Below are 25,291 nucleotides of genomic sequence, written 5' to 3' on the forward strand. Positions count from 1 at the left end.
TGTCTGGTCATGTGTAGCACTGGCTGGTGATGGTGTCCGTTTGTCTCATTTTTAACCCACCATAACAATTTCAAAATACAGTGCATGTAAATCTTAGTTAAAAACATTCCTCTGCTCACACCTATTCATTGTTGGCATCAGCTGTAAAAATGTTACCATGGCCACTACCTTATATAACTTTTAAAAGTTATATTTTAACTTGATAAATTAATGGAAGAGTGGTCTGTCTATTAGCCATGACTATTGGGATGATCCAGCGGTGGTGGGTGCTCACATGAATGTTCGACTTGCAGGTAAAGAGATTTTTCTTGCCATGACACATGCTCCTTGAGGGCTACTCTGAGACATCTGCCTTAAGCACTGAGGAAAATGGCATGATAGGTTTGATTCACCTTCTAATACAGCAATGTAATTTTTATATTCTACTTGTTAACAGCACACCAAGGCAGCATGTGAAAAAGTGTTTGTAGAGTAGTGAAATTATAGGCTTCCATTTCCCTTGGCTCTTTCTGTATCCTTTTCACTATGTATCCAATCTGAATATGTGGCTAAAGTTGCTACAATCTAACTCAGGGATAAGGAACCAGATGTTTTTAAATATCTCCTATCAGCCCCAACAAGTATGGCCAATGGTCAGGGATGGTGGGAGCTGGCAATCCAACAATATCTGGAGGGCCATAGCTTCCCATCCCAGACTTAATTCATGATTTCTCAAGTGCAGTCACCAGGAATTTCTGATGTGCTGCTGAGGCACTACTTTTTTCCATTGACGTCTGGGGGGTATGACAACCACAGATGCAGCTACCTGATCCTTTTGGAATCTAAATACAAGGATAAGGGTAACCAATTTAGGCTTAAATTAGAGAATTGTATTTTTAGTGGCAGGTCATTTTCATATAATATTCAATGCAAGTGAACTAGAAATACCAGTGAATCCAGTGATAACCTCCATAGCTTGTTACCAAAAAGTTGGGTGTTTCTTTCTGTTAAAGAAGTGGAACAGCTGATATAACATTTGAAAAATGCTAAGGCTCCAGGGAGATGACTGTATTCCAACAGAATTAAAGTGCTATGCTGGGTGGTGATTTGAATTGTTAGCCCCCTTGTTCACAGAGATAAGCAAGACAGGATGATTACCCAAGGAGTGGAATGAAGGAATTACAGGTCTAATTTATAAGAAAGATGACGCAGGTCCAATGAATTACAGGTCAATTGCGTTGTCAGTTGTGGGTAAATCTGAGTGATTAAATTTAGTTTTTGCAAAGGAAGTCAATTCCACCTGTGCTTAGTCTTTCAGGGAGAAGCAGTGCAACAGTTGTGACAATATTTATGGTATATGGTGTACCGTCCTCATGAACTGAAGAAAATATTCTGAAGCTGGCATCTTGAGTAAATAATAGGATGATAACTTAATCCACTAAGCTATCATATAAAACACTCAGAAACTTTAGCCCTGGTTTGTATACAGACAGTGACTAGGTTACATCGATCACCAAGCAAATGATAGAAATTTTGTCTGATTTTGTTTTATTTGTTAAATTAAGGAACAAAGCTTTGGACTTGATGAGGCAGCATATCTAGGATTTTGATTTTCATGAGTTGTTCGCAGACTAATACCCAAAGAACATCTCCCTTATACCTGAGACTAGATGTTATGCCTACCTTTCCACCAAATACAACAAAACTTGCACGCTCAAGGTGTTGAAATCTTGGCAAGATTGAAACCTTGGTAAGCTTTCCTTCTGCAGTCATGTTAGGATAGTTTAGAGAGATTTCCCTGGAGGAGAACTGGTGTTAGTATGGATACTAGCAGTGAACACCCTGGAAGATACAGCACAGTCAACATAGTTATCCCAGACAAAAATTTAGAGCAAAGTGTTTGGAGGACAAAAGGGATTGGTTAGGTGACGTTGTATTGGTCTTTTTGCTGACAGAGCAGACCCATAGGATCCTATTTCCTCTAATTAGCTTTCTAGTTATGAATATGTCTGTGAAAAAGGAATGGGCCAAATCACATATGATTGACTGCCAGCATGATTTGGAACAGTGAAGATAGATGAAGAAAGTCATATAGCAGGGAACTATTAAGTATTGTAGAGTGTTGTTGTTATGTGCCTTCAGGTCAACTATGACTTATGGCGACCCTATTAATCAGCGACCTCCAAGAGCATCTGTCATGAACCACCCTGTTCAGATCTTGTAAGTTCAGGTCTGTGGCTTCATATGGAATCAATCCATCTCTTGTTTGGCCTTCCTCTTTTTCTACTCCCTTCTGTTTTTCCCAGCATTATTATCTTTTCTAATGAATCATGTCTTCTCTTTATGTGTCCACAGTATGATAACGTTAGTTTCATCATTTTAGCTTCTAGTGATAGTTCTGGTTTAATTTGTTCTAACACCCGATTATTTGTCTTTTTCGCAGTTCATGGTATCCGCAAAGCTCTCCTCCAGCACCACATTTCAAATGAGTTGATTTTTTTCTTATCTGCTTTTTTCAGTGTCCAACTTTCACATACATAGAGATCAGAAATACCATGGTCTGAATGATCCCTCTAGGATGCATGCCCCATTTAAGATGCACACCTTAGCGTGGTGAGGGGGTTTGAGAGTGTTGAAGAAGCTAAGAGCAATGCTGTCAGGAGTCTGGACCAAGAAGATAGACTGCTAGCAGGGGCACCCAAGGTAGAATGGTCAAAGCTGAAACACCAGACTAAGATGCATCCAAACTCAGAGGAAGGCAATGGTAAACCACCTCTGAATATCTCTTACCACGAAAACCCTATGAACAGAGTAGTGTTGAGTTAAAATATGATGTTGGATCCAGTCTTTCTGTTGTCGTTATAATTAAATATAACAACGATGGATTATGCTGTTAGTTTGTTTTAATTCTTTTTTTGTTCCAATTACATTTTGAGTGCTGCTCCGCTTGTTGCCCTGTTGTATGACTGGTGATGGCCTTTGTCTAAGTAATGAAGATTTGTATGATGGGGCATGATGGTGCTGAGTCAGCAGGAGCTGTTCCTACTGTGTATGTTCCATGGCCCTTCCAGCAGCTTCAATTAAGGACTAGTTTGAGAACCACATAAACTTAAAGATAACCTCATTGTCACGCCTACACACTAATTTACACAAACTTACTTGACAAATCAATTGACCTACATTTTCCAAGCATATATTTTAATATTTTTAAAAGGGAGTTAGAATGTTGCTGAATTGTAATAAATGGAGGAAAATATGCTGTTAGTGCTATTGCTTGTACTGTATAGAAAATGGTTGCTATTTTCTAAGCTGAGGTTATGCTCCTGAATATGCACGCTTAAAGTCGTATTAGCATGTACAGGACTTCTGAGTGATCTTAAAGCGTGTTTAGAGTGAAAAAGGAGGTAATTGCTCATAAGAAGAGATCAATTATGTGTCCATCCCCTGAGAATGTCACTTATTAATTTGATACAGGCATCTACTTTGAGCAGCTTTTTTAGAAAGGCAAATATGTTTCCTGTAGGATGCCATGCTATTGTGAATCTGAACCAAAAATTGAAGGGGTTATATGCCTACTTCCCTGAATATGGAGTAGTATTATAGCTGCAACTGCTCCTCAAAGATGAATTCCCAACAATATCACCTCTTAAAAACCTACGTACAAGCTAGAATTACACTTAATATTTGGCTTTCCCCTTTCTTAGCAATTGAATTGTAAATGTTATATTAGTATTTATAGCTTTTTCCTTATTGCATTTTAGTTGATTGTCATAATTGATGACATAGCTATTGCAAATCCAGTAGATGCTTGGTCAGAATGAAAATTATTATGGAAGGAAGTATTCTCTTTAAATTATTCAGTTATCTGGTGAAAACAGTATTGCGTTCTTTTTCTAGCCTTCCAGGATGATCTAAATGTTGATTTGACAGTTACCTAGCAACTGAACTTCAAGCTCTTACTACTCGTGCTGTCTGTTAAGACTTCAGTAGTACTTGTTCACCAATGGGGCAAGAAAAGACTAAAAATGCAATTGGAGTTTTAAAAAAATGCTGTCATTATTTTATAGATCTAGGTGTTAGAAGTTTTTTTCACATATTAATGGCTTTTCTATGTGGAAAGCGGATCTTGTGTATTAAATTCTTACAGAACAGACCTGTAGAGTAATGGCCTTTGTGAACACTATACACACCTTGCTGTTTGTAGCTTCTTGGCTAACATATGAGCCAAAGGTCTGCCAGCTGTCACCTCTACAGTTCTTTTTCCAGTCATTTCTTGCAGTGTTGTGTTCCTGGTGCCAGTATATTGAAGGGTGTTTTTTTCTCCTGGAGTTTCTTTTTTTTGGTTTATTGACCCTTTCTTTGGGACTCTTTTCAAGCTTTTAAGACAACTGGATATTGGGTTGGAATTGGCTTTCATCTACTTGGCTATCTCCTAACTGTCAGCGTTGTATACATCCCTTTCACCTTAGAATGTGCAGGTTTTGCTTCAAGCAGATTCTCTTTGAATTTTGTGCGTGCTTACTTGAATATTTGGTAAAAGTTGTGGCAGTTATGGCACACAGTGGAATTTTTCTAAATTGGAGAGGCAGATTTTGCCTTATTCATGCTTCCTGCAAATCTACAATATGTAGGCTACATCATGTAAGCACCAAAACAAGTCTGAGTGGCTCAAATGTATGAGCAAGCACTGCTTGCAAGTGCCTGTACGCTAATGCTAGAAGCCTCCGAACCAAGATGGGAGAACTGGAGTGCTTGGTCTTAGAGGAGAGCATTGATATAATGAGCATAATGGAGACCTGGTGGAATGGAGAAAACCAGTGGGATACTGTTATTCCTGGATATAAACTATATCGGAAGGACAGGGAAGGACGTATTGGTGGCTATACATGAAAGAAGGCATTGAATCCAGCAAGCTCGAAACCCCAAAAGAGGCGGACTCCTCCACAGAATCGTTGTGGGTGGTGATACCATGCCCCAGGAAGGATTTAATACTGGGAACGATCTATCGTTCCCCTGATCAAAATGCTCAGGGAGACCTGGAGATGAGATATATGAAATTGAGGAAGCATCCAAACTAGGAAATGTGGTAGTAATGGGTGACTTCAACTACCTGGACATAGACTGGCCGCATATGTGTTCCAGTCACGACAAAGAAGCAAAATTTCTAGATACTCTAAATGACTATGCCCTAGACCATTTGGTCATGGAACTGACCAGAGGGACGGCAACCCTGGACTTAATCCTCAGTGGGGACCGGGACCTGGTGCGAGATGTAAGTGTTGTTGAACTGATTGGGAGCCGTGACCATAGTGCTATTAAATTATTAAATTAAACATGCATGTAAATGGCCAATTGCCAAGAAAATCCAACATGGTCACATTTGACTTCAAAAGAGGAAACTTCACAAAAATGAGGGGATTGGTAAAAAGAAAGCTGAAAAACAAAGTCCAGAGGGTCACATCACTCGAAAATGCTTGGAAGTTGTTTAAAAACACTATATTAGAAGCTCAACTGGAGTGCATACCGCAGATCAGAAAAGGTACCGCCAGGGCCAAGAAGATGCCAGCATAGTTAACGAGCAAAGTCAAGGAAGCTCTTAGAGGCAAAAAGTCTTCCTTCAGAAAATGGAAGTCTTGTCCGAATGAAGAAAATAAAAAGGAACATAAACTCTGGCAAAAGAAATGCAAGAAGACAATAAGGGATGCTAAAAGAGAATCTGAGGAGCACATTGCTAAGAACATAAAAACCAACAACAAAAAATTCTATAAATACATTCAAAGCAGGAGACCATCTAGGGAGGCGATTGGGCCCTTGGATGATAAGGGAGTCAAAGGTGTACTAAAGAACGATAAGGAGATTGCAGAGAAGGTAAATGAATTTTTTGCTTGCATCTGTCTCCACAGTGGAAGATATAGGGCAGATCCCTGAACATGAAATAACATTTGCAGGAAGGGATTCTGAGGAACTGAGATAAATAGTGGTAACAAGAGAGGAAGTTCTAGGCTTAATCGACAATATAAAAACTGACAAATCACTAGGCCCGGGTGGCATCCACCCGAGAGTTCTCAAAGAACTCAAATGTGAAATTGGTGATCTGCTAACTAAAATATGTAACTTGTCCCTCGGGTCCTCCTCCGTGCCTGAGGACTGGATAGTGGCAAATGTAACGCCCATCTTCAAAAAGGGATCCAGAGGGGATCCCGGAAATTACAGGCCAGTTAGCTTAACTCCTGTCCCTGGAAAACTGGGAGAAAGTATTATTAAAGCTAGATTAACTAAGCACATAGAAGAACAAGCCTTGCTGAAGCAGAGCAGCATGGCTTCTGCAAGGGAAAGTCCTGTCTCAGTAACCTATTAGAATTCTTTGAGAGTGTCAACAAGCATATAGATAGAGGTGATCCAGTGGACATAGCGTACTTAGACTTTCAAAAAACTTTTGACAAGGTACCTCACCAAAGACTTCTGAGGAAGCTTAGCATCATGGAATAAGAGGAGAGGTCCTCTTGTGGATAAGGAATTGGTTAAGAAGCAGAAAGCAGAAAGTAGGAATAAACGGACAGTTCTCCCAATGGAGGGCTGTAGAAAGTGGAGTCCCTCAAGGATCGGTATTGGGACCTGTACTTTTCAACTTGTTCATTAATGACCTAGAATTAGGAGTGAGCAGTGAAGTGGCCAAGTTTGCTGATGATACTAAATTGTTCAGGGTTGTTAAAACAAAAAGGGATTGCGAAGAGCTCCAAAAAGACCTCTCCAAACTGAGTGAATGGGCAGAAAAATGGCAAATGCAATTCAATATAAACAAGTGTAAAATTATGCATATAGGAGCAAAAAATCTTAATTTGACATATACGTTCATGGGGTCTGAACTGGCGGTGACCGACCAGGAGAGAGACCTCAGGGTTGTAGTGGACAGCACAATGAAAATATTGACCCAGTGTGCGGCAGCTGTGAAAAAGGCAAACTCCATGCTACGGATAATTAGGAAAGGTACTGAAAATAAAACAGCCGATATCATAATGCCATTGTATAAATCTATGGTGCGGCCGCATTTGGAATACTGTGTACAGTTCTGGTCGCCTCATCTCAAAAAGGATATTATAGAGTTGGAAAAGGTTCAGAAGAGGGCAACCAGAATGATCAAGGGGATGGAGCGACTCCCTTACGAGGAAAGGTTGCAGCATTTGGGGCTTTTTAGTTTAGAGAAAAGGCGGGTCAGAGGAGACATGATAGAAGTGTATAAAATTATGCATGGCATTGAGAAAGTGGATAGAGAAAAGTTTTTCTCCCTCTCAATACTAGAACTCGTGGACATTCAAAGAATGCTGAATGTTGGAAGATTCAGGACAGACAAAAGGAAGTACTTCTTTACTCAGCGCATAGTTAAACTATGGAATTTGCTCCCACAAGACGCAGTAATGGCCACCAGCTTGGATGGCTTTAAAAGATTAGACAAATTCATGGAGGACAGGGCTATCAATGGCTACTAGCCATGATGGCTGTGCTGTGCCACCCTAGTCAGAGGCAGCATGCTTCTGAAAACCAGTTGCCAGAAGCCTCAGGAGGGGAGAGTGTTCTTGCACTCGGGTCCTGCTTGCAGGCTTCCCCCAGGCACCTGGTTGGCCACTGTGAGAACAGGATGCTGGACTAGATGGGCCACTGGCCTGATCCAGCAGGCTGTTCTTATGTTCTTACCAGGTTCTGGATAGACCTACTGCTAAGTGGAGAGGCACTTAAAAGGCATCCTTCAAATTAGTTTAGCATAGTTCCTATGCTAAATCCTCTCTACATCTCCATACTTCCTCCAGAAACAGCATGCAGCCCTCTTCACCCCAAAACCTGATTATTAGAAAATCCTGTTTTGTCACATTTATATCCCACCTTTCTTCCATCATGAAACTTACAGTCAAAGCATATAAAGTTAAACTTCAGACATACATAGGGTTTCAAGGCAGCCTTCCATCCAGGCGATCCTAGGCTTAGTTTCAGCATGGTTGCTGCATCATGGGATTTTGAAGCATGTCATTGGAACTTGCTAATGTCTTGAAGAGGTGGTGGTCCCGTAACTTTATTACCTACCCTCAGTCCCAACCTTGCTTAGAACTGTCTCTGCTACTTTATTCCTTAGTCCTAGGTCACCATGCTTCCTTATGACTGTCATCTACTCTGGTCCCCTTTCTGTAAGTCACCATTTTCTTCTGGCAATAGCAATTTCTATCCACAATTTAGGTGCTTGCAAGCAAAAGAGGAGTGCTCGTGCTACTATAGTCCTGATGAAGCAAGGAGAACATTAAGCCAAGATTAACATGGGGTTTCTCACTTTTGTTATTGGGCAAACTCAGCAACTAATACTGGTTTTGAAAAACCAGATGGGCTGTTGGCTAGGTGGCACCTGTGTTACATGAGTAGTTCAGTTCAACTGGAACTCTCTGCATTGCCTGGAACTATTTGTGCAACTTGGCTTTACTCTTGATTAGTGAGAGCATCGTTGTAGTAAACCCGGGAAAGGCCCTATAGTGAAAGCCAGCACTGATCTCATTACATGCCAGGCACGAGATTGTAACTGGCCAAATAATCCTTAGAATGCATTTTCATATTTAGGACAGCTGTGGATAGCAGCAGTAGCTATCTTCTCTGAATCCCTTCTTTAAGCTTTAGCTTGATCCCTTCCTTGCTGCCTCCCCCCCCCCCGCCTCTGAACGTTTGTTTGCTTCAGGATTAATCAGAGCTCCTGGAGAGGCACCCACCAGTGTCTTCCTAAAAGGGGAAGATTTTACACTAGGATAGTATGGTTCAATGGAACCCAAATTAAAAAGGGACAGGCTTGAAGGGCGTGAAATACCTCTGCCTTTTGAGGCTTGTGGTGAATGAGGGGATCCCATGACTTTTGGAGATAGGTGACATTGTCGCCTTCAGATAAGGGGATCCAGAGCCAGCAATCCAAAATAATTGCGCCTGACTTCTGGATGTGTTAACCTGTTCACCTTTACATTACAGTGAAAATCAAGCTCTAACTCACTGTTTTTTTTCTACCACAGGACAGGGACATATTGGTGTAGTCTTTCTATTTTAGTTTCCCCCTTAACTTGCCCACCCATGGCTATCACAAAACAGGGAAAACTAATACTTCACATATGAACTCTAGTGTTGTGGCACCTATCCTTTGGAATTTTCTCCCCTTAAAATCTTAAGACAGGCACCATCTCTGTTACCTTTTTGCTGCCTACTGAAGACCTTCTTTCAGCAAGCTTTTTAAGTAGAGACCTGATCCCAGACTGTGTCTGTGTTGGAATTGCTTTTTAAGATACTTTAATTTTTTTAAGATGTTCTCTTTTTGAGATGGTTTAAGGTGTTCTTAGTGTTTTATAGTTTGTTTACTTCCCTGGGCTTGTGTGAGGAAAGGTGGGATAGAAGTTTAATTATTAAATAAACTTTCCCCTTCTTGGAAAATTCGTTTAGGGAATCAGTGGGTAGTGTTCAGCTATGCCCTGATCAGAGTAGACCCATTAAAATTAATGAAACTAAGTTTGGCATGTCTAAGTTCAGTGGGGCTACTCTGAGTGGAACTAGCATTGAATACCACCCATATATGTTAAAATAGGGTCCTCTTTTTTCCTTCTCCATTGGTCACCTAATGAATTCTTTGTTGCCTATCTTCAAAGACATGGGTAAGGAAGATGGTGCCTCCAGGCACTCTTAACTTGTCAGGACAGACAGGAGAGAACTTTACTCTGTAGCAAGACCTGCACTAGCACTTGGAAAGCTGGGGAACAGGACTCTCTGTCATTGCCACTCCCTAGTACTCAATTCAGCAGCAAAAAAGGAAGGGGTGTGGCTATGACTAACATGAAGGGATCCTGCACTTCTGAATTTGCCACGACACTACTGCAACTATATGATATGTAGCTCTTCAGTCAAGTGACTTTTAGAATGACTTATAACAGTTGAAAATAACTAATATTGGATACTCCTCCAACAGGAGTCGTATTTGACCTAGCTTAGTTACTTGGAGATATTCCAAAGTTTCTGTGTACTTGATAAAAAAAATGATGTGCAGAAGTTCCATAATGCATGACTACTTAAATGAAAAATAGTTTAATTTATTCTTTGAGAATACTTGATTTACCTGAGAAACCTTTGTGAACTTTGGATACAAGCTGGAATATTCCCAGTAGTAAAGGGTGCTTGTCTTGTTCTTGGAGCTAACGTGCTTTGATGGAATGCTGAACATTTATGCAACTTTAGGAATCTATAGAACTTGCCCTGAGCATTTTCAAAACAAATTCTCAGTACCAAAAGCTTATTTTACCCCATAACATTAAATCTGCACAGTTGTGCCAAATTTCAGCATTTGCTCTCAAAGATTCTCATTTTCTTGATGAAGCCTCCCTCTAGTGGTGTATTGTAAAGCAAAATGTTTTGGACTTAACACAAAAGTTCTCTTTTGTACTAGGTTTTGCTTTCTTTTCTGGCTTCTACATGCTAGCAAGGCGGCTGTTTGATCAGCCCGTGCGCATGCTCTCCCACAGACATAAAGAAGTCATTAGGTGGGGAATGGGAAAGAGGCTTTGTCATCTGCTTCTGTTCCCAGATAAAAAAGCTATCCTTTGCATTTTTCTTGCTGTCTTGAGGTAAATAGCCTCTGGCTTCAGAATTGTCTGGATCGCTAAAAATCAAATGACCTCTATAATACAAAACCACACACGAGTATACAAGCTGTTCTACAGTCCACTCTCTACCATAGTGCATTCTCAACCTGCAGAGATCTAAACAAGTCCCAAGAAAATACTTCTATATTCCAGACAATTGAAACCGTTAATGGTAATTAAATCCAAGACTGTTTCTTGCCGTTTCATTCACCTATTTCTCTACACTGGTTTAAAGGAGCCAACTCCCTGACAACCTATTCTTCAAGGAGTTACACCCATTCATTTTTCTAATTTTGCCCTTCTGTGTTCAGTTGCCAGGGCCGCCTAGTTTGGTCCAAACTGCATGTGACATAAATTAGTTGCTGGTATTTTTGTGAATTTTGTTTTTTTTAAAAAATTGCTTACCTATTTACATCTGTGATGTAATGGAAGAAAGAAAAATGGAGTTGGACTCAATGGTTTTTCTGCCCCTAATCTTGCTGACAATCCCATCCCCGTTACTCCAAAACATACTATTAGCTCTGTGTGCCCTGTTGTGGCTGTTTACTTTTTAAAGCTAGTAACTGTTTGACACCCACGTTGTTCGTGTGATCTAAATTTATCAAGTAAACACTAAATCCCTGAAGGCAACTATGGATTACACAGGGAGTCAGGGGGGCAGGTAGTTGGCATGTAGCGAAAGTGACAGTCATCTGTTAACTGATTTTCACACTAACAGCTGTACCCCAATTTGACTATGGTTACCAGAATACGTTTTAGGGGAGCTGAAAGTATTGTGAAAGTAAAACATAGGGTTTCACCAGGGATTTGGAGCAGAAAAGCTGCTCTGGTGCAGTGGGTAAAGCTTATACCTCTACACAACCTACTTCAAATGTTTGTTTTATAGACAAAAACTATAGAAGGCTTTGTTTCCTGGAAATAACTATTGGGGAAAATGTTGATTCTTAGTTGATTTATTTATTATGACCCTTTCTTTAAGCTGACTACAAGCACTAGAAGTTAGTTTCTAAACATAGCCTCTACATTCTTCAAAACTGCTATAGATGGTGATTGCAGGTTAATTAAGCCAGAGCACAAGAGCAGCAGCACACTTGTATACAACACAGTCAGATGTGTACTTTGATGTAAGCATCTTTCACTCTGTATTTGACAAAAGGAGGGAGAATTCAAATACAGATAATAGGCTCTTGATGGAGTGAGGGGTGGGTTAGTTTTTTGTGTGATAAATCCATTGTCAGTCCTTTGACTTGACACCTTTGACCTTCATTGCATCATATAACTTGTCTAAGGAATTGCTGTCAGCAGTGAACATCTACATCACAACTTTATTGTAAGAATAGAATGTCAAGAATTGTAAAACAGTATAAATGAAATGTGGAGAAACAAGTAATGAAGAATTCTAGGGATGACTGAGACACAGATGATCTCTTGAGTACCCCAACCTACCACACTGCTTAACTGTGTAGAGTGAGATGATTCCCATCCAATTTCTGCTGTTGGAAATCTATGCAGCTGTTACACTTGGAATACTTTTTACCATTGTTTGGTGGCTGACCTATGGGACTGAGCACTCCTGGTATCCAGATTCCCTTCCAGTGCAGCAGTGTAGTGGCAAATTCAAAAGTGCATAGTTCCATCATGATAGTCACAGTCATGCCTTCTCCTATCGTCTTTTCTTTTTTCCTACTGGTTTGAGAATGAGATTCTTGTTAATGCTGCCTCCCACAACAAATATATCCCTAGGAGCCATTAAGCATGAAATGGGACAGTGTTGGCTACTGAGAAGAGACTTCTCATTGGCTGACTCACCTCCTTTCAGTCTGACTCTAATCAGCAGGAAAGGACAAGGAAGTGTGTTAGAAGACTCTTCTCAGTGGCTAACACTCTCCTTTCATGCTGATTAGTTCATTGAATCCTGGAGACATAGGGACCCTGCTGAGATACTGCTCCCAAAAAAGAAATGGATCTAAGACCCCATGAGACCCTGGACGACTACACATCCGTTCCAGTGGTTTTAACTATGATTAGCATTGCCAGAAATCATGGTTTAAAACAGGGCTGTAGAGTCGGACTTGGGAGCAATTTTGTGTGGAGTCGGACTCGGGAGCAATTTTGGGTGGAGTTGGAGTTGGAGTCAGTAGAAATGTACGGACTCTGACTTCCAAATAAATTTTGATTGACAAGAAGCAATTTTGGGTGGAGTCGGAATCGGAGTCAAAGGTTTGGCGTACCGACTCCATAGCCCTGGTTTAAAATGGCTAAAGATAATAGCTAAAAGCAAACAGTGGTTAGAATTAACAGCAGTTAATTGCAATATACAAATTCCTGTCAACCATGGTTGGAGGAAGATTATTTGCATGAGAGAAGGGGAACTATGGGAAAATGGCATACATTTCTGTGCATCACACATTGTCTTTTAAATAATGTTAAGCAATTGAGGAGTGTTACATTTGCACAGGCTTCAGGACTGCAAAAACCCAATGAAGTGTGCTTGAAAGCTGGTTGTATGCTTCCCCGGGAAAATGTAATTGCTTTCCTTTGCGATGTTTTTTGTACTTAAGAAGAAAAGAATTTGCTCTTGCCACATTAAGTAGCAGACAGTGGTGTGGGGTAAATTCCCCTCTAATATTTTTACTGTATTTTTGTAGCAAATGTTCTGCTTCTTGAAATGCATTGTTTCATAAAATTAACTAACAGAATGAATGAAAACAATAAAAGCCAAATTAGACAACTAGAATGGATATACTACTTGCCAAATCTGGAAATCAAACTTACAATATCCCTAGACAACACAAATGTTTGTGTGCTGCGTTCAAGTGTTAAAAGTAGTATGTCAGCAGTTCTCAGCACCTTCACTTTTAACATCTAAAAATTGTAAGGAAACCATATAATTAATTTCTCATGTCTTAAAAAAATGTACAAGTATTCCAATAAAAACAACCTTCAAGTAAAGCTTTGAACTTAATTGAATATATCTAATCTATACTAAATTCATTGAATTCATACCCTCCATCAAATATTTCAGACCAATTTCTTTGAGCGCGCTTAACAGAAAATTTGTTTGGGGCCAGCGACCTTATCCAGCTTTGCTCTAGTCAAAGCTGGGTCACACAACAGCTGTACAGTGCTAGAAGGGAACAAAAGAGTGAAACAGGGACAACTGCTCCCACAAGCTCCACCCCAATGTGGTCCTTCCTGTCCTCCCCCCACAATCAAGTGCTGCTGTCCTCATACCTCTCTTGGGATGTGTGCAGGGAAAGCACTGTTCATGAAGTGCACCTAAAACGTTTCCCTAGTAACTGACCAGAGAAAGCAATTGTAAATAGAGAATGTGGAAACTTAGCTGGTGACACTCAGTCCATTTGACTGTCGCAAAATATCTAGACTGGGGTGTACAACAGTTGCAGGTAAAGGAGGAAAAAACATTACTTTGGGGGACTTTCTATGTCTTGTTTACTGGAGGTCAGTGTTGGAAGCTATCATGTTTTAGGAGCTTGCAGGCAAAAGTTCAAATAACCCAAGTCCATTGAGCTCTGCAGTACTGAAAATATTTGTTTTGCACCAGAAAGGTCCAAAGAAGCGTAGCCACTGAAGACAGAAACAATTTTGTTTTAGAAATACACAATACACAGGCAAAGCAGCCCAACAACTGAGCTGCGTTATTCTGGGGTGCAAGAGTATCACACTAGGACAGGGAAGGAATTGGTTCAAATCCCACTTCTGCTAAAGATTTCTCCCTGAAACATGGACACAGTTGATGTTTTTGAAACAAGTCAAAACGTATTTGAGTTTGTTTTGCAAATGATGGGTTTTTGAAAGAGAACTGCAGATATAGTGGGAGGATTCAATTTATTCATAGGGCATGAGGATTAGAGACAACCCTCCACCTTCAGAAAGCAGATCCGTAGCTGGTTGCCTGAGTTCCATCCATATAGCATAACCATATCAACAACTCTTTTACTTCTGGATGTGCTGCGATTATTCCCATCCTTAGGCTAACACAATCCAGGATCCTTGGACATGGTACCCAGTGGGGTTACAGCCTGTTGTGCTTTGGTAGGACACATTCCATGTAAGGACAAAGTCCTAAATTCAACTCCTGATGGTTCTGGTAACATGATTGCAGTGTGAAGGCAGGGCAATTTAGGCATTACAGTAGGGCCCGCTTAGGGACCAGGCCCCTGCCATAAAGCGGAAATCGCTGTAAAGCGGAACCCATTGACTATAATGGGTTGCACCGCGCGAAAATGCCGCAAAAGTGCAAAATCAGCTTTAAAACGAGGAATTTCCCTTAATTGAAAGCCGCTGCATCAGCGGAACATGGAAAATGGAACGCCGTAAAGCGGGGCCCTACTGTACTTCATACATAGCAGCTCGTTCATGAAGGCTCCCAAAAACAACTTCCTTATTTCTCAACCTTTTGCTACATCTGCTGGCCTGGTCACATGTAGTAGTCAGCTATGGTTGCCAACTCACCAGGAAACCTATTGGCTTCTTCTGTGCCTTAAATAGCTTGATTACTCTACTGAGATCAGCAGGTGAAGGTTTTTATATGACTGAGAGTTAGCATTGCCACCTACTAATGTCTGCAGATCAGGCTACTGTTTTGCATGATGAAATCCTGTTAAAAATGTTTGTAACCTCTTCGCACCAATAATGCTGTCTTGCACTAAACAACTGATACTCACTAGCACATTGTGTGGAATAAGAGGTGTTGCAAGAGTGAATAGATTTAGTTGTGTGCAAAACGCATTTCCTGGGAATGAAGATGACAGCTCTTAATATAAAAGCAAAGAACATTTTTTTTTCTTGGTAGTCTCCAGTCTTAGGAGTTGTCTTGGATGTAATCTTTTTGTTTGGTATTTGTAGGAGGGTTGCAATTGGCTCTTCCCCAGAGTTGTTCCTGCAGTGTAAGTCTGGAGGGTGTTCCTTCTCTTTGAAACACAGAGAGCCAGTGTATTATAGTGGTTAGACTATGACCTGGGAGGCCAGGGTTTGAATTCCTACTCAGCCATGAAACTTGCTGGCTGAACCTTGGCCACTCACTACCTTGCAGCCTAACCTACAGCACAAGGTTGTTATGCAGATAAAATGGAGAGGGGAATATACCACTTTGAGTGCCCTTGAGGAAAGGTGAGATATAAATAAAATCTGTATATGTATGTATGATGATCTGTGCAATGTGGCAGGTTGAAGTGGTGCAATGCTGTAAATTGTACTATTTTGAGAATGGACAGTTTCCTCTTTATCTATTTAATGGTGCTGTTAAAAAAAGTTTGGATGGAAATCTGCTCATTGGGGCTATTTGTCATCAGTTACCCCCACCTTTACAAGAAGAGAATTACTGTTTTATAACACACATTACTTGATTGTGTTTTGTGCCATTATACTGATTCTGCCTCAGTAGTCACCATTATGAATAATATAAAACAAGCCACAATTGGTAATCAACCTCAAGCCATGGTTTGTAGATGGCATGCTGCACATGGCTTATTAGGGAGCAACAAACCCCAATCCTTAGTTCAGATGTAATGTGAAGGCAAGGTTTACTAGTTTGTTTATCCTGCTCATGATAGTAGAGGAGTGAAGCTGCCCATTCACAGTAAACCATTAGCCTGAAAGTCTGGCTTATATGCAAACACAAACAGTAGTATCAGTGTTTTAACAAATGAAGAGGGCTGTGATGTTCCTGCTTATAGTGTAAATATGGTAAGTGCTGTTTATATAGAAGACATATGGTAAGTGGAGTGAAAGAGGAGGGGGGAGTACATGAGCAGTAGAATGCTGGATGATTGGCTGAGCGTTTGAATGGCTGGGAATATAAATGGAAGAATGACAGCTGAATCTGGGTGGATGTTGGGAGTGTGGAGAAAGGTGTTTGAGGGTGGAGGTCAGGAGTGTGGAGAAAGAGGGAGTTGGAGTTCTGATTAATAATAAGTCAAGTACAAAACAGGAATAGATGAAACCATACGCTTGTGAAACATTCTAAAACTAATCTTGTTATTTCTGATATTTAATAAATACTTATTTGGTTTACCAAAGGCCTGATCCTTGGCTGGGGGATATACATACCAGAAGGGAGGGCAAGGTAATTACCAAGGCTGAACAGAAACAGTATCTAATGGTGGCAGCGGTGAAGGGAGGAATAATAACAATTCAAGTATCCAGAGCAACCCAGAGTTGTATGCGTTATCTATAAAGATACAAGGGGGTTGGGAACAGCATAAGCACGCAGTCACAAAAGTAACCAGCTAGAGAGAGACTCAGGCAAAGTCTCTGGGAGTATTGGTTATAGGACGTGACTGGTGGTGCTGCCTAGCAGGGGGATCTAGTGAGATCTGTGCTAGAGCGGAGTGAGAAACCATATAAAGGACGGTCCGGACTGGTGGTATCCCTGGTGGTGCCTAGTGAAAGGCAGTAGCCACAAGCAGGTGGGAACCTGACAGGGAGAACCAGGGGAGGACGTCACAAGGGTGTATTAGTAGACATATTAATTTTAATATTTAAAGTAGTAAATTTACAGTTGGAAAACAAAAATGCACTACTGTACACTATGTTTTTTTGTTTTCCAGTCCATGGTGCTACTGGTTTTTGTGTTAAAATGTTTTCATTTTTTTACAGAAGAAAACACCCAGGAAGCTTTGCTGGAGAAGAAAAGTCTGAGTGAGAAAGTCTCCCTCTACAGAGGTGACATCACAGTGCTTGAGATTGATGCCATAGTTAATGCTGGTAGGTGTAAAAATATTTCACATACTATATTTAGCTTTTTAACATTTGAGTTTTCAGTGAAACAAATCTGGATAATCTCCAGAGTGTAGGAAGACAAATATGCAGAACTGCATGTGTTCAGAGCTGATAAAATAAAATAAAAATTCTGGGGTATTGCAAATCAAATGCCAAAAAAATAAAAATCCAGATTCTGTCAGTACTATAAATGCAGGCTGTGGCAGGAGGGATAGAGCTCTCTGAAGGGTTGGCTTTAGGTTTTGAGGGATCCTGGGCAAAATGCTCTCTGATGTTGGGCCCCCTCTTCATTTGGTGGCCCTAGTGAGCCTATCTGGCAGTGGTGGCAAACAGCAGAAGAACTGAGTGACTGTGGATTACTGTTTTAATTTACCACAATGCTCCAGAATGGATGATGGGGAATCAGAAAGGTGGCTAGGCCCAGCCACATGCTGCTGCTGCTGCTTGGAGTGTCTGGCCAGAAAAATAAATAAAGGAGGGCCTGAAATAGTCATCAGCATTAGGTCCTGCCAGGGTGTTTGGTCCCCCTTGGAAGCTGCTCCAGCATGCCAGGTGCTAATGCTGGCTCTCCATTTCTCCTCTGCCATCTCTCAGAACGCAACTTAGGAGAAAACTTTTGTGGCAGACTTTGCAGGCTTACTTACAAGGCTGTACTCGAAGGTATTCCTTGCTATGTACACTGTCCTTGAGTATCAGGTTAAGGTAGTGTCATGCTGCTGAAATGTATAAATCCCATTCTAGAATCAATACATTTCTCTTGGATTATTCATCCTTAATGGAAGTTCATGCCTGAAAACACAGGAATAACATTCTGTCTCCTTCTCCTTACTTGTACCTATATAAACTTTCTCATCTCTGAATCTTTGACGTGGAGTCTACTAATTTGAGTTCTGCTCCCCTCCTGGCTCCTGTGTTAGTGTCAGTTCAGTAAGACAATGAAGATAAATTCCTATGACTTGGCAACAGAGTTTGCAAGCAATGTGACTTCATGGCTGGTAAATCTCTCAAAATGTCTTGTGCGGTTGGCTTTCCCTACGTTGATGCAGTTCTTGTGTAAAAATATAAACAGTTAACTTTTAAGAATGTTGCCAGAAATATCTATCTATTGTATACAGGAAACCCTATGCTTTCCACTGATAAACTAAAGGTTTAATGTGAAAAGAAATGCCAGTAGCTTTAAAAAAAAATCACATATAAAAGAAAAGGCTTAGGATATTATGAGAAAACACTGCCCTTTTAAAAATATGAAAAATGGAAACGGACTGCCTTCGATCCCAGCTTATGGTAACCCTATGAATAGGGTTTTCATGGTAAGCGGTATTCAGAGGGGGTTTACCATTGCCTTCCTCTGAGGCTGAGAGGCAGTGACTGGCCCAAGGTCACCCAGTGAGATTCATGGCTGTGTGGGGATTCAAACCCTGGAGGTCATAGTCTAACACTCTAACCACTATGCCACACCATAGGGTCAACTTATAAGCTTGTTAAACTACTGCTTGACTCTTCCTACTACTTCTGTTGACCTTCAGGAACTTTCTGATTTGCTCTGCTGCATCTTAATTTTATGAAGCATCACATCCCTGTCAAGCCAAAAATTAAACTTCAAGGTAGAAGTAGGGTATTTATATATTGGAATTGTGAACTGAATATATTAGCTATGAATTATGTTCAAATGAATGTGTTAGTGTAGTCTGTTGACTAACTGAGCTACACCGCCCCACACGAACAGCTTGTTAATGAATAATCAGTCACTGAGGTTGCCATGAATCTGGAGCTTAATGAACAGGTGAGGGGAGAAGAGGAATTTAAATCTGAAATTGATCTGACAACCTATCATTGATTGCTAATCCATTTCATTTGGCAACTTAATTTATCACACAGCTAAAATTTTCTTCTTGTAGCTTTTTGGGAGGAATTAATTCAGAAGCATGCCCAATAATATTGGGTTGAGCCAGCCTATTTGTATATTTCAGCATTGTTGAAGAGTGGAAGACTGTGTGTGTGGGATGAAGAAAGCTGGTGTGAATATAGCTTGTCTCGCTATAAGCAGAGAACAGAACTTTGTATGGTCTTACTATGATTTTGATCATGAGCATGTTATTTCACTTATGAAGGATACAACTGAAATACCACATCTTTTGTTGAGAAGCTGAGGTTTTCCTCGGCATTCTCATATGAAGTACTATGAGAGGGTGAGGTACATTGTTGACTGGTTCCTCTGGTGTGTATGTGGGGTGATACAAGTGCCACCCATCCAAAGCTTCCACCAGCTTTGCCTGTGGAAGCCTGTTCTTGCCATCCATGACAGCTGAACAAAGGGTGATCGCCATCCAAGACATACTCAGAGTAGTAGGTCCATTAGTTTGCTATCAACCCAGAGAGTTTACATTCAGAGGTAATATACTTCTGAATACCACATGCTAGGGACACATGGGAGAAGCTGTTGCCCTTATGCATTGATAGCCGGATGCCTCTGGGATAAGCAGTGCTGGATTAGATGGTTCTTGGTCTAACTTAGCAGGATGATCCTATGCCCACATGTACATAAAATATTTTCTCTCGTAGATACATAGCATCTTTTTCTCTCTCACAAAAAGATACCATGCTGAATATTGATTGTATTTTAGTTAAAAGTCTTCATTTGGTAAAACACTGCTATAAATTGAGTCTTTGGAAGTAATTATTTAAAAATATACGTATTCTGTCTGATTACAGAATAATTTCAAAATAAGAAATGGGGCAATTAAAGCTTCCGGTCTTGCAAGATAGCTGTTGTGTTTGATTGGCTTATTGTGCGTTTATTTCAGGATTCATGGATGATACTATGCTGAAGCAAGAAAAATGCAGTGTTAATTGTATCAATTAAGAGAATGGAGAATAAAATGAAGTGAAACATAAAGCCAGTCATCCAAATAAATAATGTAACTTATTGCCTTGTTCTAACTGAGTGTTGGCTCAATATATTTCCTGTTTCCAGAGATGCAGCATATTCAGCATGATGTGAGGCACTACGGACCATGCTGAGACTTTAAGCTTGGAGTCATAGAATTAGATAAGTTTAGTGTACAGCCGTGTATTATTCTAGATTGTCATGGCATTTTCTTAATTGCTTAAAATTTGACATAAAAAATCCTTGAAGAATATAGATAGTTTCCAAATAGACAAAATGGACATGGCACTCTTTGAAAAACGTAACATTAAACAGCAGAAATGCATACTCTATCCCAGGTTCAACTGTATATCCCCCAGCTTCCTAAATCCCAGTCCAACAAGCCAGGAAAGAGTGCTGAGGCCATTTGCCTCCCCTTCCTCTTGCTCCCTCCTTTTGTGTGCCAGCTGTAAACCATGGCTTGTTTCTTGTTAGTAAAACTGACATAAACTAAGTTCCCAATTTTGGATGTAATGGGGAACTGTAGTTTAAGATGGGTAACCTGAAGCTAAGATGCAAGGGTAGGTGGGTGGGGAGTGAATTCCTGACTTGCTAAACTATAATCCATCAAGCCCAATACTGATTACTCTGAATGGAAATATCTCAAACAGAAATAATTGTTTCCTAACATCCATTTTAATTGAAGATCCTGGGAATTGAACCTGGCACTCTTCCAGTAAAACATGTGCTCTGAATCTGAATCCTAGTTTTCCATCATTCTCTCTTTCACGTATTGTGCATCAATCCATGATTGCCAGTCCATGATATTAGTACTTGGGTAAGGGAGATGAAGCACATCTCAGGTCAGAACTACAAGAGGACGATGGGGTTCTGAACTCTTATGTGTGTGAGAGATAATTTTAATGTGTAGGCAAGCAAGACACTTGCATGGAATATTTATTGGGCAGGAGGACAGGGTGTTAAATCCTTCCCATCAATTATCTCATGCAAGTGGCTCCCTGGCTGTTTTAATTTTTCTCTCAGATTGGCCCTGAAACCAGAAGTAATGCTGGTGTGTGGGAATATCCTTGGGAAACATTAGGTTCAGGAAAAGTACCTCATGCACTCCCTCCATTGGCGATCCCTTGCAAGTGCCCCCAACCACAAGCACAGGTTTGGTGTGTGTGTGTGTCATGATTTGCTGATATTAGCACCTAATTCTGCCTTTACTTCATGTGGAAATAAGTTTAACAGATGCTGGATGGAATGAAATTATGAATTGCATTTCAATATGCTTTACATAGAATGCAAAAAAGTATGCACATTACTTAAACTTTTGCTTGTACAGTACTAACAATTTGTCCAATTAGCAATATAAATGCAAAGATTGTTTTGGTAATTTAAGCTGTTACATTTTCTACCTGTTCACATTCTTCCATTTCTAATGTTGTAGCGAGTTCCACATTTTTGTCGCTAGGGTGTGCTGTGATTCCATGAATCAGTCTGCCTTTCCTAATCATAGGGCAAATGAATCTCTTGTCTGCTTTTGGTGCTGCATAACGACCATGAATTTTTCAGCACGTTGCTTCACTATCACCTGGGCAACTGACTGAGTTCCCATGTTGTTTTCTTTATGTGTTACAGCATGCTTCCCTGCTCTTCAGTGTACTCATGTGAATGAATGAAAATCTGTGGCTTGTTACCATAGTATCCAAAAGTCTCAGAAAAGAGCTGTGATATAATGTGCAGTGATCATTTTTTTATTTCTTAAAACAATCCGGGGGTGCTAGATGGATGGTTTTAAAAATTAGATGTCAATGCTCTTTAATTAAAATTGCTCCTCCTCAGATGTTGTGGAGTAGTGTGAACGTTCAAGCAATTTGTGGAGGTAGAATAGCTAGGGCCTGTAAAGCGGGCAGTTATTTTGCTGATTTCACTAGTAAAACCATGTTCTATCATATAACTAGTGTTTGGGTCAGAAAAAAAAGGTAAACTCCAGATTGTGTCAGTCTCTACCTTGTTCGTGTTCATCTTCTAGTATGGCAGGGAAGGATATATTCATTGTTAGTGGATGGCCATTTTTAGCATTAAGTGTATTTCTATTGTTCACCTTTTGTTTTTAGGGCATTTTTGTATTTTAAATGTTTATAAGTTGCTTCAAGACTCTTCTATAAAAAGCAATAATTAAATTTAATAATAATGATGATAATAATAAATCTCTTTGTACGATTTTTGAAATCAAAAGTCAAGAAGCTAATAATGTGAACCCCCTTGGGGAGAGCATTTAACAATTGGGGGGCACCTCTGAAAAGGCCTGTTCTCTCATTGCCACCTTTTACACCTCCCTTGGAGGGGGCACATGGATAAAAGGGTCTCAGATCATGATTATACAGTCCAGGTAGATATCTGAATATTTGTGGCTAATTACTTGTCTGTATGGTTTTGACTTTACTTACCTGCATGAACTTGCTGTCAGCCTTTTTGCGTTACAGAAATTAATTGCACCTTTTTTCTTTTTGAAGTCTGCATATGTATGAAGCTTAAAGTACTATAATGAACTTTCAATTATGTATTCAACTATTGTTTCTCTTGAACTACAAGCCATTTAAAGATACTTGCATTTAGGGCTTTTTAATTGAATGATACATTATAAAGCAGAGGTCTTGACTGACATCAAAGAGCCTTCAAAAAAATACCAAGTTGTTCTGATTATTTGGCTAAATTCTAATTTGCATAATTAACTGAAACACAAGAAAGCAAGTCATGTTACTATAACTCCTTTCTTGTCCTACAATCTGTTGGTGTTCTGTTTAAAACTGTAGATCAGTCTCAGAACGTTTATTGCACTGAATGAAAGTTTGCCAAAATTTAGGAAGTGGGATGTTCATTGGAGATACAACATGAAATGGTCTCTGCCCAGATTGGTTCAGGTAATGCTGTGTCCAGTTGTTTCAGGTAATTATCTGTATATAAGAAATTACAGGCATACCCCGCTTAACGTTGCTTTACTTAACGTTGCCTCGCTATAATGTACATGCTCCATACGTCCCCATACCCCTCTTAACGTTCGCGTGCTTTGCAATAACTACATTTAATTGGCATGATGCCGCTGCCATCTAGTGGTGATTGAGTGCAGTACAAGTGAAGACAATTGCTTCACTTAAAGTAGATTTTCACTTAAAGTAGATTTTCACTTAAAGTATACTCTCCGGTCCCATTGCGAACGTTAAAGCGAGGTATGCCTGTATTTGTCTAGGAAAAACAATCTGCATTATGTTTTATGACAGTTTTTCCATAACTGATGTGATCCTTATAAACTATATTAGCATTGAGGGGATTCTAACCCCTATAATGAATTCTGGAAGGGTAACTCTTCCCAAAGTAGAGTAGGCTATGTATGACATGGACATTTTTACTGAACTTGTTTGTGATTATTCTGCTATAAAACATTTCTTATTGTTTCCCACTTTCCATTTTTTTGCTTAATCTCATCACCTTTTTTTTAGCATCTTTCACCCTTGTGCAAACTTTGAAAAATTCTTTCTTTCCTTCCTTCTCCTTTTCTTTTAACAATTTAAAATAAGATGAAGGGCTAATTCAAACTTTATTTGCACTCTCACACCTCTGCCCACTTCCTCTTGTGAGTTCAATATTTGATGTAAAGGAGATCTTCAATCCAAATAATGATGAGATCTTGAGGATTACAGATTATGTTCCATGTGCAGTGAAAGGAACAAGGAGGAAATAAGTGCAGAAATCAGCAATTGTTTGAAAAAACATTTCCAAATTAAGGGAAGAATTACTTCATTTTAAGAGATGTTATAAATCCATGAAAATTATGGACTCCCACAAGAATCATTTGAAGCTGCACCTAACAATGCACTAGTTTAGACAAAATTTTGTGAATAATTACAGAAGTGGAAGTCACTGGTTTGTAAAAAAAACAAACAAAATGAACAGTGGTCACAGTAGAGGTGTCCTTGACATCAAAATAAAGGTAATGTTAAAAAAGCAAATTAATTTATACATGTTTTTGACTGTGTTTCAGAATAAAGGATTGCAGGATTCGGGAGCCAAAATATAACCTTAGGTATATGTCTACATTTGTAGACAAAACGGCTGCAAAATTAATACAGTGATACCTCAGTTAATAAAGAATATGCGTTCCTGGACATTACTTTAACAGAGACTTTGCTACCAGAGGTAGGAATAACATGGAAAGAATAGGGATAGGTTCCTACACCACAAAAAAGAAAAGCAGTTCAAGATGTTTCTGCAAACTTTTTATTTAAAACTAACAATATGCATGTCTGAAATGAAACAACCAGGTGAGGTAAACCTTGCATACAGACCACTTGAAGGCTTCTTATTTATTTATTATTTGATTTATATCGCACCCTTCCTCCCAGCAGGAGCCCAGGGCGGCAAACAAAACCACTGAAAACACTTTAAACCATCATAAATACAGACATTAAAATACATTAAAACAAAACAACTTTAAAAACATTTTTTTTAAAAAAAGCTTTGAAGACTTTTTTTTAAAAAAAAGGCTAAAACATATTGTTTCTTCAAAAAAAAAAAGGTTTGAAAGCATATTAAAAAGCAATTCCAACACAGAAGCAGACTGTGGAAGAAACATTCTTCCAAAATGCATCCAGGGATGCCTGCCTTGCCTTTCTTTTTATCATGTAGCATCTTGCTATAGCAGTCTAAAGCCTTGAGCACAGTTCTCCTCTCTGTACACTCAAGTAGGCAGGCAAGGGGAAGCCGCCACCACCACCCTGTGCTTGGTCTCTCTCCTTTTCTCTCCCTCCCTCTCTGCTATCCCTCCCCTACACTCGAGCAGATGCGTCTGCAGTAAACAATACTTCCAGGGCACCTGAAGCATTGTTTACTGCAGAGGTGCCTGCACCACCTGATAAGGAGCACCATTCCAGCCACACATGAGAGAGTTGCCTGCAGCAGCTGCAGTCTAGTAGACAAGGAGCCACAGTCTGACTGTGTCAGAGTGTGTCCCCCCTGCACTCAAAAAAGACTTTGTTACAAAGAGCTTCTT

General features: G+C 39.9%; 1 protein-coding gene across 2 annotated transcripts in view; it reads left to right on the forward strand.

Annotated features, from left to right (window-relative positions):
- Window positions 1-25,291, forward strand: part of MACROD2 (mono-ADP ribosylhydrolase 2) — a 946,657-nt gene that overhangs the window by 6,710 nt on the left and 914,656 nt on the right. For both annotated transcript variants that reach the window (XM_061622593.1, XM_061622591.1), the window contains exon 3: window positions 17,247-17,354. In XM_061622593.1, coding sequence (XP_061478577.1) covers window positions 17,247-17,354 — 108 coding nt within the window. The remainder of the gene's footprint in view (window positions 1-17,246; window positions 17,355-25,291) is intronic.

Source organism: Rhineura floridana, chromosome 4 (assembly GCF_030035675.1).
Source record: "Rhineura floridana isolate rRhiFlo1 chromosome 4, rRhiFlo1.hap2, whole genome shotgun sequence".
NCBI lineage: Eukaryota > Metazoa > Chordata > Lepidosauria > Squamata > Rhineuridae > Rhineura > Rhineura floridana.